At 43.8% G+C, this 17208-nt stretch overlaps 1 protein-coding gene across 1 annotated transcript; it reads left to right on the top strand.

Moving 5' to 3' along the window:
- The first annotated feature begins 7694 nt into the window (after positions 1-7694).
- Positions 7695-13343, top strand: rbm12bb (RNA binding motif protein 12Bb). The gene is given in 6 exon segments (XM_070441162.1): positions 7695-7881; positions 10677-11465; positions 11691-11898; positions 11900-12180; positions 12183-12239; positions 12242-13343. Coding segments are annotated over 5 exon segments (1641 nt in total). The 5' UTR covers positions 7695-7881; positions 10677-10702; the 3' UTR covers positions 12574-13343.
- The last annotated feature ends 3865 nt before the right edge of the window (positions 13344-17208 follow it).

The raw sequence follows: 17208 nt of genomic DNA, 5'->3' as shown, positions 1-17208 counted from the left end.
CCATTACTGTCAGGTTCTACATGCGAGCGCCTTGGGCTTATTAACTTTACCATCCCAGCTGATCTTAACATTATAGACAAAGTCAAGGCTGGGCCCTGAGCAAGGAGACACTCCTAAGCAAGTACCATGATGTCTTCAACGCACCGGTTGAGTCAGTTCCCAGGAAAGTCCACTTTGAGTTGGACGCAGCAATCCAGCCTGTCCAGTGTGCACCCCCAATGTACCAGTGGCCATGAAAAGCAGCTACGAAGGCTCAGCTTGACAAATACGAAGCAGATGGCCACATGATATCCGTCACTGAGCCCACAGACTGGATAAGTAATATGGTTATCATCAAGAAACCAGACAAGCTACGGATATGCATTGATCCTAACACCTCAACCGGGCTCTGCGACGTTCACATTACATTATGCCACGTTGGAGGATGTTTCTTTACAAGCTCCCAAAGGCCAGAGTCTTCACGCTCGTGGACGCCAGAGATGCCTTCCTGCAGTGCAAGCTCGACGAGCCCAGCAGCTATAATGACCACCTTTTGGACACCCTGGGCAGGAAGAGGTGGTTGAAGCTTCCGTTTGGTGTCTCCGTGGCTCAGAGGTGTATCAGCGGAAACAGCACGACCTGTTGATGGGACTCAGTGGCGTGGAACCCATAGCAGATGACATCCTCGTAGTGGGCTGTGGGGACAGTGATGAGGAGGCAGAATGTGACCATGACGCCAAGCTGCTGGCCCTGATGGTCAGATGCAGACAGGTCAAGCTAAGGCTAAAGCATAAAAAAGCTTCAGTTTAAAGTGCCAGAGGTCCGCTTTCATGGGCACATCTTGTCCTCCACCGGATTGAAGGCGGATCCTGAAAAAGTGAAGGCTGTCTTGGAAATGCCCCACCCATCTGACGTGAAGGGAGTGAGGCGCTTTGTCGGATTCGTCACTTACCTGGCCAAATTCCTACCGCAGCTCTCTGAAGTGTGTGAGCCACTAAGGAGGCTCATGGACAAGGACGCCATCTGGCATTGGCTCCCAAAACATGACGCAGCGGTGAGGGAAATAAAAAAACTGGTCACCCAGACACCTGTACTGCGATACTAAAATGTGTCCAAAACCTGTCACGATTCAGAGTGACTCAAGCCAGTATGGACTTGGCTGTGGCATTCGCCTCTAGGGCACTCACCCTAACAGAGCAGAAATATGCCCAGATAGAGAAGGAGTGCCTCAGCATTGTGTTTGCATGCCAACGGCTTCCACCACTACCTGTACGGGCGCGACAATATTACCGCAGAGACAGATCACAAGCCCCTTTATTGCTATATTCAGCAAGCCTCTTCTGAATGCCCAAAACGACTGCAGAGCATGCTACTGGCCCTACAAAACTACAACCTCAAGGTGGTGGGTTGTTCCACTGGATATCATAAGGTGAATGCACCAATTTGTAAGTCGCTCTGGATAAGAGCGTCTGCTAAATGACTTAAATGTAAATGTAAATGTGGTGTATAAGCCAGGGCCAGAGATGTATGTGAGTGACACGCTCAGCAGGCTACTGCATCAGGCATTTAACACACGCTCCATGCATGAACAAACGCAGTGTGCAAGCTTTACAAACAGAGCAAGTGGATGTTGAACACATCAACCAGGCTGACTACTCAAGTTTACGGACCAGCGCCTTATACAAATCAGACAGCACACAGACAGGGACGGACAACTCACAGGCATTGAGGTCTGTGATTATGATGGGCTTGGCCCGACTGCAAGGAAGAACTGCTTTAGCCGTCAGAGAATATTGGCCAGTCAAAGAGGAGCTCAGTGTTCAAACTGAGTAATATTCAAGTGTCAGAGAGTCGTTATTCCCCGGTCTCTGCGCCATGAGATGTTGACGCGTGTGCACTCAAGTCACATAGGTGAGGCTGTTACAGAAAGCACGTGACACACTGTATTGGCCAGGAATGCAGAGTGAAATCAAAGACTGTCAGTAAATGCACAATCTGCAATGAATATGCCATTGAGCAACAGAGAGAGACGATGATGTCCCACTAGCTACCGATGCGCCCTGGCAGATAGTAAGTCTAGATCTCTTCCAGCACAGTGGCAAAGATTTCTGCTCGTAGTCGATCATTACTCAGACTTTTGGGAGATTGACCTCCTCCCGACCTCTCAGCAGAGACAACGACCAAACGCTGCAAGGCTAGTTTGCCCGCTATGGCCAGCCAGATAGGGTAATTTCAGACAATGGACCCCATTCTCCGGAGTTGAGTTCCGAAATTTGCTGCAGGATGGGAATTCGGCACGTCACTTCATCACCACGACACCAAAGCTAATGGGAAGGCGGAGTCGCGCAGTAAAAATCGCAAAGAACCTCTTGCAAAAAGGCTCTGCGAGAGGGCAAAGATGCCTGGAAGCAATCCTGCAGTGGCGCAATACCCCGACAGAAGGCATGGATAGCAGCCCGGCCCAGCGCCTCTGGCACGACGCTTAAAAGCAGCTCTGCCAGTAGCACAGCACTCTCCTGGAGCCATGTGGTGGTGACAGACGTCTGGTGAAAACTACGTCACAGAAGACAGGTCTCCTAGTTCATCTATGACAAATCAGCAAAAGATTACCTGAGCTCAGGGTGGGTGAAACGGTGCGAATGAAGCACTACAAGGGGACCGGACGGGCCTCTGAAGAACTCGGATCCTGTGTAACAGAAAGGGCACCACGCTCCTACTTGGTCGAAGTGAATGGATACTGTACCGTCGCAACAGGGTTGACTTTCGGATTGCTGAGGCCAGCACCTACTCAGAACCCTGATGGTCAAAGGGGTCGCATGACAAAAGACGGAACCCCAGCATGTCACATGGGGCTGAGGCACTGGGCGAAAGAGCCGGTGATCACAGGTCAAGTCACATGGGCCTGAGGCACTGGGCGAGAGCCAGGTGATCACAGGTTCAAGTCCATGGGGCCTGAGGCACTGGGCGAAGAGCCAGGTGATCACAGGTCAAGTCAATGGGGCCTGAGGCACTGGGCGAAGAGCCAGGTGATCACAGGTCGGCTGCTCCTTCGCCATCAATACTCCCCTTAGACAGTCAGGTAACATGCTTGTGCGGGAACCCGCAGTCCTCGCAGACAAGCCCCTGTCTTTCACGCTAACGGGCGTTTTGTCTCAGCCACCAAAAAGACTTAATCTGTAGGTTTCCATCAGGGATTGTTGACAGAAGAGATAAAAAAAAGTAAAAGAACTATCAAATGGTTAAGTTGTTACCTGGAGAGAAAAAAAAGAGAAAAAATAACTAAAACTGTTTCATGTTGAAAATTATTATTAGGTTGTTTTGTTAGTGAATTGACACCTCCTGTCCTATTTTTATTAAAGGGAAGATGTTATGGGTGTAAGATGGAACAGTGATGCCATCTGTTGTTAAATGATCATTGCTGCAACTCATGTATTTATACCGGGTGCTTGAGATACCCGGATGTGTTGTGATGTACAGAACAAGGCTGGTTACTCGCATGAATGTCTCTGTCTCGTCATTTAACATTCAAACACCCCCTCAGTTGAATGCATTCAGTTGTACAACTGACTAGGTATCCCTTGGGGTTATTGTATCAAAATAGAAAGTTCTGGATAATATGAGCCTTTGATTGAATTAATTGAGAGAAGAAATGTATTTAATTACTAAAAATATATATCCCAAAATAGTTGTCTGTTTTACCCCAATCAATTAGTGAGTTTTTTTTTTCTCCGTGTTTGATTCCAGACCCTTTGATCAAGGTGGGAGACACCCCTTCCTCTCGCCTCCTCACTGTCTGCTCCAATCACAGCAGTGTTTCCCTGCCTGCTCGGCCACGTTGTGCAGCGTGCTGGGGAGATGCTTGCAAGCAAGGCCTGCCTGCACTGGTACCAGCACTATGGTGTGGAGGAGCAGGACTTTCAGCAGGCTTTGGACGCATGCTCAGCTGTCATGCAGGAATATGACACTCAGTGGCATCCTGRTAGGGCTGCTAATAAAAAGTCTGAAAAAATGATGGCASTGTTGGAATGGAAAACAGTCATAAGGTCAACTTAACACTTGTGTGAAGTGGACATGATGAACCACTATGGACTTCAATTCAGAGCCATAGAAGTAGGTTATGGCTTTGCTTCAATGGTCATTGTACAGTCAAATATTCCCACTAGTTTTTTATTTTATTTTTAATCCTGTTTCCCCTCTCATAGGTGTTGGATGATATTAAATATTTTATTTGTAATGAAATGTGTATTGTGTATTTCAGATGTCTTACAAATGAATAGCCCATAAAGTAATCTCCCCCAAAGGACATGGGCGGAACAATCTCCATATTTAGTTTTTCAGTCACTCTGAGAATGTGCTGTGGCGGGCAGGCCGCAAGCAATGGCGGCAGAAGAGGAAAATTGGGACAGGGACACAGAAAGGTAGATTTCTGAGGAGGAATGAAGAGAATGTGTTAAGCAGAGGTTGGATTTGAATTTGAGGAAGATGGTGATAAAAAAATGGAGATTGGGTGTTGAAGAAGGTTGGTGTCAAGTGTGAACAGAGTGAGCTGTGTTCTGGAGGTGAAATGGAAGTAAATGAGTGCTAGGAAAGTTTTTATTTGACCTTTATTTAACCTGGCAAGTCAGTTAAGAACAAATTCTTATTTACAATGACGGCCTACACCGACCAAACCCTAACCCGGACAACGCTGGGCCAATTCTGCGCCACCCTATGGGACTCCCAATCACGGCCGGTTGTTATACAGCCTGGAATCGAACCAGGGTCTGTAGTGACGCCTCTAGCACTGGGATGCAGTGCCTTAGACCGCTGCGCCACTCGGGAGCCCAGTGGGGTGGAAGGTGTGGTGAAGTGCTCGGAGCCCGAGCTTGCATCGATGGACATGATAAAGAAGAATCTGGTCCGGTGGGAGTGCCATTTTTTTGTGAGTAGTGGATCTGTGCCAGCACAGAGGGATAGGCCATCGAGTGATGTAAGGTTGGCTTCTTAGTGTTCATAGCAAATGGTTATCAACAGTACCGTAGCAATGGAACATAAATCACAGAGAATAGATGTTGTGGTGGCAGCTTGTAGAGAAGTATTTGGGTATATGAGATTTAACTTCAGAAGAGTTACAGGGTGTGTTGAGTGGTGGTGTCCCGTCCTCCCAGGCCATTGGCATGGTGCAGGAGCAGATAGGGTAAACGTTTGGACACACCTACTCATTCAAGAGGTTTTCTTTATTTTTTACTATTTTCTACATTGTAGAATATTAGTGAAGACGTCAAAACTATGAAGTAACACATATGGAATCATGAAACCAAAAAAGTGATAAAACAAATCAAAATATATTTTCTTGTAAAAATTCTTCAAAGTAGCCACCCTTTGCCTTGATGACAGCTTTGCACACTCTTGGCATTCTCTCAACCAGCTTCATGAGGTAGTCACATGAAAGGATTTAAATTAACAGGTGTGCCTTGTTAATTTGTGGAATTTCTTTCCTTCTTAATGCATTTAAGCCAATCAGTTGTGTTGTGACAAGATAGGGTTGGTACACATAAGATAGCCCTATTTGGTAAAAGGCCAAGTCCATATTAAGGCAAGAACAGCTCAAATAAACTAAGAGAAACGACAGTCTATAATTACTTTAAATCATGAAGGTCAGTCAATCCGGAAAATGTCAAGAAATGTGAAAGTTTCTTCAAGTGCAGTCGCAAAAACCATCAAGTGCTATGATGAAACTGGTTCTCATGAGGACTGCCACAGGAAAAGACCCAGAGTTACCTCTGCTGCTGAGGATAAGTTCATTAGAGTTACCAGCCTCAAAAATCGGCAATTAACTGCACATCAGATTGCAGCCCAAATAAATGCTTCACAGAGATCAAGTAACAGACACATCTCAACATCAACTGTTCATAGGAGACTGTGTGAATCAGGCCTTCATGGTTGAATTGCTGCAAAGAAACCACTACTAAAGGACACCAATAATAAGAAGAGACTTGCTTGGGCCAAGAAACATGAGCAATGGACATTAGACAGGTGGAAATCTGTCCTTTGGTCTGATTTTTGGTTCCAACCGCCGTGTCTTTGTGAGACGCAGAGTATGTGAACGGATGATCTCCGCATGTGTGGTTCCCACCGTGAAGCATGGAGGAGGAGGTGTGATGGTGTGGGGGGCTGCGTTGCTGGTGACACTGTAATTTATTTAGAATTCAAGGCACACGTAACCAGCATGGCTACCACAGCATTCTGCAGCGATACGCCATACCATCTGGTTTGCGCTTAGTGGGACTATCATTGTTTTTCAACAGGACAATGACCCAACACACTCCAGGCTGGTGTAGGGCTATTTGACCAAAAGGAGAGTGATGGAGTGTTGCATCAGATGACCTGGCCTCCACAATCACCTGACCTCAACCTTATTGAGATGGTTTGGGATGAGTTGGAATGCAGAGTGAAGAAAAAGCAGCCAACAAGTGCTCAGCATATGTGGGAAAGCATTCCATGTGAAGCTGGTTGAGAGAATGTCAAGAGTTTGCAAAGCTGTCATCAAGGCAAAGGGTGGCTCCTTTGAAGAAATAAAATACATTTTGATTTGTTTGGTTCTACATGATTCCATATGTGTTATTTCATAGTTGTGATGTCATCCCTATTTTCTACAATATAGAAAAATAAAGAAAACACCTTGAATGAGAAGGTGTGTCCAAACTTTGGACTGGTACTATGTGTGTATATATATATTATATATATATATATTTTTTTTTTGTATCACAAAATGTAACGTGATTTAACACACACTACCACAAAGCAGGTGGCGGCATGCACAAGCAAAATGTGTGAACGCCATGATGCCGAAGAAGAACAAGAGAAGAAGAAATGACATGCGAGACAGTGTTGCCAACCCCTCTAGCGACACATTTTCAAAAAGCGACTAGCGACAAATCTAGCGACTTTTTCTGGTGTTATTGGAGACTTTTGGAGACTCTGATGTGAAAGCACTTATCGTTCTAACTCTTCTCAACGAGCAGCGTGTGCTGCTCTGGGCCCCACCCCCGTCCCAAAGCACTCACAGGCGGCCCAGTCCTCACGCAGCAGTCCTCCCAGCTGCAGTCAGAACAGGAGATGTTCACCCTTCGCGTCCAGACTGCAAATGAATCGCGCATGCGGGAAGCCGCCGCTGGCTGATCCCGCCCTGGTTTACATAAAAAATAAAAATGTACCTGAATTAGGGCCAGATAGTTTAACATAATTTTCTCACATTGCCATTGACAGTTTTTTCTATTGTCTCTTTTTGGTCCATTTAGATTGTTAATGTAGATTGTATACAAAAAAAATAAAAAATGTTATGGTTAAAAATGTTGACTTGTTGTAGGCTCCTAAGTGGACCATAAGGTTAGAAACCAAACCAAATTTAGAAAACTAAACTAAAAATAAATAAATAAATAAATAAAATACAAATTTTGAAAACTAAGTAACTCCGCCAGAGTGTCTCTTTTGGGTCACTTTTGCCGGTCCCAAGCCTGGATAAAGGAGGAGGGTTGGAATTGTGAAATGAAAAAAAAACAAGAATCGACAGAAGAACGTTCATTTGTAGTTCTAAACATATTTATGGTGTTTTTTACTCACTTTTTGTCTCTATCACGACGTTATTCCTCTCTCCTACAGCGTACATGCACATCGACAATTATGCAAATTAAGATATGACGTCATTTATAGACTTCTCGCGACTTTTATGACAGCCAATAGCTACGTTCCTTACTGAGGAGTTGGCAACACTGACATTGCGAGATCGTCTAACTTCTCCCTCTAGGTTTCCGTATTATCYAARGTGTTCTATACTCGAGAAGGGCCAAATCTATTGTTTCCAGCCATCCTTTTGATTTTTGTCAAATTTTCTAAGAAATAACTTTTTCTCTCGCTGCCTGTGTAAGTTCTCTCTTCGGTGTGACTCTTGGGATGGAATTATCATTCTAGCGTAGCGTTATTTTACGAGTAGCCAGGCTGCAAGGCCCTGCTAACTAGCGTTAGCTACGCTAGCTGATATGTAACTAGCTAACGTTAAATTGCGACGTTTTTATACTACTTCAGTTTTTAGTGTTGTATGGTGTATATTGCTTGTGCATTTTCTTAGGTGACTAAAACGCTGACAATGTGGCTGTTCAACTGTGAACTAACCGGCTAGCATACACAGTGGCTAACTAGGTAACGTTAGGAACCGTGCTATGGTGGGCTGTTTATTTTTTATTTTACTTTTTTATTTAACTCGGCAAGTCAGTTAAGAACAAATTCTTATTTTCAATTACGGCCTAGGAACAGTGTGCTAACTTCCTCAAGTGATGGCATAGCTTTTGGTTTTTCTAGCTAGTTTCATCTGGCTAGAACAYATCCGGATACGGTTGCTTTGTGACGGTTTTCTTCTCTTCTCTGCATTTAACTTGGCTTAAATTAAATGTCGCCCTCCAATTATGTTCATGGACGATGATTATGAAACCCTGAATCACGGTGTGCGAGTTGGACTGGAGATTTTTTATCTCGCGTGCCGTAAAAAGTAATCTATCTAGTTTATACAAATTATATTTTTAAAGGTGTCAGTATATGTTGGCGTTAAATTGACCAATGGCGTGTGTGTGCTCTACATGAAATGTGGCATGACGTTTTGACTAGTAGCAGTCACAGTAGGGTACTTTTTTATTTATAGCTCTGCTGGGTGTGGGCTGCTTCTTTTTGATTTGTGCAGCAAAAGAACCAATCGTGCTCAACTATGCCAGTTATTACTCTTATGCCTATGGTGCATTTCCAATAGATTTTACCCTGGTGTTTGGACTGAAGTCATAAGACTTGTTTTTTCCACCTCTGAGGCCTGGCCCKAAAAAATTGAAAGGTCTTGGGCCGTGACCCTACTCAGACTTGGTGCCAGACCTGGGAAGTTTGACTTATTTTTTTCTGGGCGTGGTTAACACACCTCACAAAGCAACTGTTCCAAGTCCGTAGTGATGGAAACCCTTTCCTTATTAGTAATACACCAGGGTGTATGGACTGGAGTAACAACACTGCTGTATTGGAAAAGCCCATATCTGACTCTGTGGACTGATACATKTCAAAGAAAGGATTAAAGGCACGGACAGAAAGCACGGGGTGGCACAACTCTATCCAGGCGGAGCGGTCGGTGGTTCTCGTGCACATGGAAGCCCCTCAGCCAGAGAAAATAGGATTCTGCTCTTCTTTTTCAAGGGGTTCCTTTGTTGACCAATCACAGTTGAACATGTAGCCTGCGTGGTGATATATCAACACTTACGTCCAACAGCAGGATCAGCTAACTTGCCCGCTGGCAAACACTTGTCAGTTTAGAGTCACGTTTAACAATATCATTTTTCCCACCCTAATCCATTTTTGGATTTATCATTTCTGTTGCGTGTAAATACTTTTTTATGAATGCTTATGGCGTTATAGCGTTTCTTCGTTCGTACGTCGATAATGTTTATTTCGTTGCTATGGTCACAGACTTTGGAACAGCTGCCGGAGACACTAGTCGCCGACACTAGTCGTCTACAGAAATTGTGCCTTTCTGTTTTTTGTGGTTTGGGTATTCTGATGGTCTGAATAAATGATGAATCGCGGTTCACCATCTGGCAGTCCGACGGACAAATCTGGGTTCGGCGGTTGCCAGCTAAACCCTACCTGCCTCATTGCATAGTGCCAACTGTAAAGTTTGGGGGAGGAGGAATAATGGTCTGGGSCTGTTTTTCATGGTTTGGGCTAGGCCCTTTGGTTCCAGTGAAGGGAAATCTTAACACTATAGCATACAATTTCATTCTAGATGATTCTGTGTTTCCAACTTTGCGGAAACAATTTGGGGAGGGCCCTTTCCTGTTTCAGCATGACAATGACCCCGTGCACAAAGTGAGATGCAAACAGAAATGGTTTGTCYTGTGGAAGAACTTGACTGGTCTGCACAGAGCCCTGACCTCAACACCGTTGAACACCTTTGGGATAAATTGAAACACAGACTGCCCGAATTGCCCGACCTCACCAATGCTCTTGTGGCTGAATGCAAGCAAGTCCCCGCAGAAATGTTCCAACATCTAGTGGAAATCCTTCCCAGAAGAGTGGAGGCTGTTATATCGGCAAAGGGGGGGACCAACTCCATATTAATGCCTGTGGTTTTGGAATGACATGTTCGACGGGCAGGTGTCCACATACTTTTAGTCATGTAGTGTATATGTGACTTAACGAAGGAGAATATTGTATGAAACTTGTGAACCTTTTAACACTTGATCGAATTGAATAGTTGTAAAGTGAAGCCTGGAATTGTAGATTGGAAGCCTGCCATTATACTATGGTGAGGGACAAGTGGTGATGCATTTAATGTATGCACAGCTGAATTGAGATGGTACAATCTGTGAAGGGGACATCCAGTTTAATGGTTGAACTTTGTCACTCCTGGAGACAACATACTAATCTTTCAGATGTTAGAATCTCCGARCTACTGTTGTTGCGTGTACATTTTTTTATGGTGTTTCCATTTTGTAGTGGCGTAAGTGTCGTATTGGGACCTTCAGATTTGTGCACGGCGTAGTCCTTTCAGAACGTTTTCAGTTGCTGTTTTCATTCTCAAGGTGTTACCTGTTTTGGTGATGTTATAGTGGAATGGTCTGGAGAGCATTGGTGAGCTGGACACGACTGTTCTGCAATAATGCTATTATGTACCCCTCTGTCTACAGGTGCTGTTGTTTGTGCTGTTGTCGGCATGGCGGTGGTCATCCATTTACAGGGGCTTAGAATCACTGCAGGTTCTGATGACGTTCGCGATTTCTTCACTGGCCTCAAAATCCCAGATGGTGGGGTGCACATTATTGGTGGGGAGCGTGAGGAGGCTTTCATAATCTTTGCTTCCGATGAAGACGCGAGGCGGGCGATGACACGTTCGGAGGGATCCATCAAAGGTTCTCCGGTTCGCTTACGGCTGAGCAGCAAGTCAGAAATGCAGGCTGTTCTCAAGCAAAGTATAAAACCTGAGGTGACCAAAAAGAGGCCATATAAGGAAGGTTTCAGAAGACCGGAAAGAGAAGGCAGGAATGAGGAACCTGGCAGAAAAGAGCTTGTGGYGATGGGCAGTAGATCAGTGTCTTACAGTAACGTACGTAGTCAGGCCCGAAAGCCTTCCTCGAAGCCAAGCAGACAAGATGCCTTGTATTTGCTTATGCAAGGCATGCCTTTTACTACGACCGAAGAGAATGTGAGAGATTTCTTTCACGGATTATTGGTGGAGGACATTATTATGWTGAGGAATGACCGCGGCCAACCAAATGTGAAAGGAATTGTTAAGTTCGCATCCAGACAGGATGCTAGAGAGGGTCTGAAAAGAAATCGGGATTACATTGGAACTAGGTTTGTGGAACTCGATGCATGCTCAGAAGAGCAGTGGTTTAAGGCTGGTGGTGGTAGGGAACCTGGTAAAGACAGCAAAGTGGTACGTTTAGAAGAGGGCCTTCCTCGGCTCACACTGAGAGGTCTCCACACGTGCACCTGGTAGAGACAGCAGTGGTAAGTTTAGAAGAGGGCCTTCCTCGGCTCACACTGAGAGGTCTCCTCCACACCGTGCACCTGGTAGAGACAGCAGTGGTAAGTTTAGAAGAGGGCCTTCCTCGGCTCACACTGAGAGGTCTCTCCAGCCGTGACCTGGTAGAGACAGCAGTGGTAAGTTTAGAAGAGGGTTCCTCAGCTCACACTGAGAGGTCTCCTCCAGGCCGTGCTAGGTCTTTCTCACCAGTGGCCTACGGGTCTACAAAGCTCTTCTCCTCCCAATGATGAGTTCTGTGTCTTGGTGGAAAACCTTCCCTACTTGGTGGAGAAGAAGGACATAAGGGAGATCTTCCAACATGCAGACCTCAAGTATGATCAGATCCTTCACCTTCTTGACAAGTATGGGTCAGAGACAAGGTCGTTTTGTGCTGTTCAATAGCCTGAGGGACTACGGTGCTGCCTTGACTCTTCACAAGAAGACATTTTTCAAACGATGTGTGTACATCTCTCCTATCTCGAAAGAGAAAATGGTCGCCATGCTAGAATCTGGGGGAAATCCAGTGGATGGCACACCACCCTCTAAAAGGTCTTACAGCGGATCTCAGGAAAGGCTTCCAAGAGAGACCGAGAAGGATGTGTATGAATCTGAGAAGATTTGCCTGTATGTGCGAAACCTGCCTTTCGACGTGCGCAAAGTTGAGATTGTGACTTCTTCCTGGGCTTCAGGATCTCAGAGGAGGCTGTTGTTTTGCTGCTTGACCATAGGGCAATGGGCTGGAGAGGCTTGTGGTGATCTTTCAGACTGAGCAGGAGGCTATGAGGGCACAGTCTCTGAATGGGCAAGGGTTTCTTGGAACAAATCTCATCCTGAAATGCATTTCTCTGGCTCAGATGCGTGAATTTGGTGTTGGTGAACCTGCAGTGAAAGAGCAAAAGATGGAGAGAAGCTCAGAGAGGTACTTGGCCGGGAACAGTGAGGCGATGTCCCATCTGTACACTGATTACAGGGTCAACCCTGATATAGGCCATCTTCCTATGAAGACCTGCAGGCTCATATTCCTGGAGGCAGCGGTCTGCGTCTCGATTCTCAAATGATGGAAAGCCCTGTTCTGTTTGACAACTGGGGAATGGCTCTGCTCATAGACATGGAGGCTATGGACCTTCTGCACCGCAGCAGTTTGATGGTCCCACATGCCTGAAACTGGTTAATCTGCCTTCGACTATCAGAATTGACGAAATCTATGACTTTTGCTATGGATATAGTGTAATTCCTGGATCGGTCTCATTGCAGTATGACAACCAAGGGATTCCAAAGGCTCAGCAACAGTTTTTTTTTGGATCTCGCTTGGAGGCGTTAACGGCAGTTGAGGAATTGAGTGAAAGACCAATAGGCAACAGAAAAGTAAAACTAGTTTTTGTGTGAAATTTGTCCTCTGTATAGAACATGAAAGAACCTTTTTGGGCTTTAAATTGGATGTTTTAGGAAGAACAACTCAGACAGTATTTGGTTAGTTTGGTGGATTCCAACAGATGGCGACTGAACAATTTTAGATTTAAAAATACTGTGTGTGTATATAGCCTTCTACTCAATGTGTAACGGACAAACCTTTTGTCCATAGTTTCCCCCCCACCTTAAAGAATAACAAAATGATTTATTTGTATTTTGCCCATCGCTTGCTTGCTATTAGCCTGTTTCTGAAGCTTTTTCTTTTATGAAATTTGCCTGAAATTGTATTTTCTTTAACAGCTGGGTGAAGGTAGAACTTAATTTTGCACCTATGTGTTTCCATGTTTATTGCATTATGTAGTGTAAAAGTTGTCAATTTAAACTTAGTGGAATTCTTTGATTAAAATTGATAATGTTCTCCTGTTGTCGTCTTCCAAGATTGTCTAAGATGTTTTGTTGTATGATAAATACTGCATTGCCCATGGTCCTATTTTTTCCTGTGGTCAATCTGGTGGTCTTTGGACTAAGAATGACCATGAATGCAATGTTATTTTACTTTAGCTGGGGTGGACACGCTAACACTCAAATGGTTAAGTATCTATATACGTTAGGTATTCCCCAAATCATACGCCAAGTTATACAAGATTTAACACAAGCAAAGGGCGCACCTGTCTGCATTAACTCCCTTTAATATGATGCAGATGCATATAGAACATAGAACGTGAGTTTAGAATGCAGGAGACTTTCACGCTTTACTGAGAATCCGTGAATTGCACTTACATTATTTCCAGAAGTAACCTAGAGTTGGACTACGGTGACCAAAGGACAGAATGTTGTTCACTATTCTCACAGAAATTATGGTTTTCCATTAAAACCTTGAAGTAATAACTGGGTGGCCGGTAGCCTAGCGGTTAGAGCATTGGGCCAGTAATCAAAAGCTCACTGGTTCGAATACGTTGGAGAAGGTCCCTAAGAATTGTCAAGAACTCCGCCCACCCACAGACTTCATTTGCTACCGCACAGCAAGCTCGGCCTCCCGAGTGGTGCACGCGTCTAAGGCACAATATCTCAGTGCTTGAGGCGTCACTACTGCGAATCCAGGCTGTATCACACCCAGCCGTGATTGGATCCCATAGGGCAGCGCACAATTGGCCCAGCATCGTCCGGGTAGGGCTGGTGTAGGCCGTCATTGTAAATAAGAATTTGTTCTTAACTGACTTGCCAAAAGCGCTCCTCTAACCGCTTCTACCCCCAAGCCAATAGGCAGCTGAGAAACTCATACGGACACTTTCTCACACATCACATGCTGTTGTTATTTTATCCTGATTCATTCCTTTTACCCCTACCTACATGTAAATTACCTCAACTACCTCGTACCCCTGCACATTGCCTGATTATTTGTCTTTTTTTTTTTTGCTCCAAGGGCGCCGTACTACTATGGCTGACCCTCTAATACAACACATTTCACTGCAGCTTATCCGGTATATGTGACAATTTTTAAAATGTTATTATATTTATTATCAAATAATCGATAGGTACATTTCATCTTTCGTCTAATGGCCCATGGAGTTGTACCATAGCGCGCTCTTGTGGCATAAACATGAACTTTACACATACTGACACGCCAATTACATTTATTGAAATAATTATTGTCAATTATCATATTTCTGTAACACAAATGTATATTTAAGCAATAAGGCCAGATAACTGAACAGACAGATTTGCCTTTGAAAATGTGCAGCAGAACTTTTAAGTTATTTTATCAAACAAGTATTGTAACGTGAACATACCGATACTTGGATGATAAAGCATCCGTTTSATATCAGTATGATATTCTAAGAATTTGTTCTGCACGGATTTCAATAGGGAAAGATTGCGTCCGTACCCCGCTCTCGTGTATTTCGTTGAAAACATTACTTTGCTGCGCGTTKGGTGTTGAACCTTTGTGGGGGTAACCACAGCAGAAGCAGCACCTCATCAGTGTGGCATCGCTCGGAAGGGAAGGCACTCCTGTGTCGCCGAACATACAGGGTCAGGTAAATATGACCTAGACACAATAATGGTAGACTGCTAGGGTTTTCATAGTAAACAGAACTTGAGTAACTTTTTTTGCCATGATAAATAAGTTACGGTCAGCATTATTCGAAAAATGGCCAACGAGATAACTTAGCTAACTTAGCAAGCTAACGTTAGGTGGCAGCCATGGCTATTTAGCCAGCCGCCTAGCGGTGATGGGGATACTAGTGCTAAAAGTTTTCACCGAGATACTGCATCCATTTAGTAGCTATTTCACGCGAAATGACTGTCACAACTTAATAACTTAATAACTAACTTAGCTAAGTTCAATGGATAAAACCCATAAATCAAAGTTGATAAAGCATAGCTAGTTTTTCTAACGTTATCCGTTGGATTTCTATGGGGTTTGCCGGTGCTAGCTAGCTAGGCAAAATCAGCTGACTGGGAGAGTTTTTAGGCTAGTTTATCTCAATCTGTCAAATTATTTGTTGCTGGTTTATTAAAGACAACATTCACATTTTATGTAACTAGCCCAGGTCAACTAAAATAATAATGCATGGTTGAATGATGTGCCTTGATGCTAACAAATGCCCCTTTCACTGTGTGATGTTTACATATGGCATAATACTAATAACGCCTCAGTGGAGGCCATTGACTCTGAGTAACCTTACAACGACCTCCAAGACAAACAATACATTCATTTAACCCTTTCACTTTTTGATATGTTAGAGTATGGGTGTTTTAGCTTTGATATTGTCACTGAAGCTTGATTATTGACTTATATCAATAATTGAATGTTGTGTTCGGAGACTGTTGTGGTTGTAGTGTGGAATGGGAAAATTGAGTGGCTGTTTATTTTTGAAGTGTATTAATTTGAGTTATCCTTATTTTTGTTATAAGCTATTTGCCTATCGAGGCTTAGTAATGATGGCGGGCTTCATTCCAAGATGTTGGCTGTTTGTTGATACAAGGTTGAGAGGACTTTCCTATGCTAATGTAAAGGGACTGCCAAAGTGTAACCATGTATTTTCAGAGATGCAGTAGGTTAAATAAGTGCCCCCCCCCCCCATTGATTTTGACTTTCAAGTTGCACATTGTGAAGATAGCCTATTTAATTTAGTGTACTATGGTGCACATCCTCCCTTGCTCCAAGACGTATGAGCTGTTCTGGGATCTGCCCTAATAGCCCTGTACATTTCTCTGCTCTTATACACAAAAAATATATATTTGGATGACAAATGTTGTCTTGTGAAGTGTCATTTTACACCAAAAGCAGCTCAAATGCTGACTATACCTCAAATTCGAACCTTGCATTATCAAATCTGTACAAATGAAACCTCGCCATGTAATCCAGTTTACATGTAAGAATAAAACAGCAATTTAGTCACACTGCGTAAACGAGAAACCAGAGACAATAACCATTCAAGTGGTCAATCACTAGTGTGAAAACTGCGCCAGTGGTGCGCACAGATCCTGTGTAACATCTTCCCTACTGGCGTTTTGATGTTCATGAGTTACGTCTACAGTGAGTTCAGTTACATGCACACAATACGATTATTGTGTATAGTCAGATTATATAATAGCTCGTTTTAAAACGTTTACATGTTTTGCAAGAACGATTTTCCTAAACATGTTTGCATGGACGCATCTGAAATCAGGCTACCTGATGGGACTTCAATAAATTCCAAAATTGCCAATAAAAGTTCTACCACCGAGATCATGTTATTTTTGCCAAGTCTATTTGACTCTGAGTTGGGACATAACGTTTGTATGTGAACTATTTGTAAATTGCATAATTCCAGAGTCACTCGCGCATAAGAGGTGGGTTGCGCCACCGGTGCTAGCACATGCGCAGACCAGATACTCCGATTAACTGTTCAGATGTGATGATACTTCGAAAGATTGCTAAAAAAACAAAAAGCAGGGTTTAATCGGTGTATGCTTCTATTTTGACTTTACGACGATTAAGATAACAGATTAAAGTGTTTACTTGACTATTGCCGTACTCGGTCAACTGCCATAATCCGTTTAATATCGAATTATTAGTGCGCATGTAAACGTACTCACTAGTGACACCTTTCATATACAGTCAATGGCAGGGTCATCACTAGTTGCCACAGCCACAAAGTCATAGTTATGGCTAAACCCCGACTATTTCTTCAATTTATCTTCTTAAAATCAGATGTTAAATCTAAACACCACTGCTAACCTTTTAATGTCTAACATTTAAATTAGACCAAAAACTAATTTTAGTTTCATTAATTTTT

This window comes from Salvelinus sp. IW2-2015, unplaced genomic scaffold (genome assembly GCF_002910315.2).
Source record: "Salvelinus sp. IW2-2015 unplaced genomic scaffold, ASM291031v2 Un_scaffold3537, whole genome shotgun sequence".
NCBI classification, from domain to species: Eukaryota; Metazoa; Chordata; class Actinopteri; order Salmoniformes; family Salmonidae; genus Salvelinus; species Salvelinus sp. IW2-2015.
The sequence above is the reverse complement of the archived record's forward strand: the minus strand, read 5'-3'. Positions and strand labels throughout refer to the sequence as shown.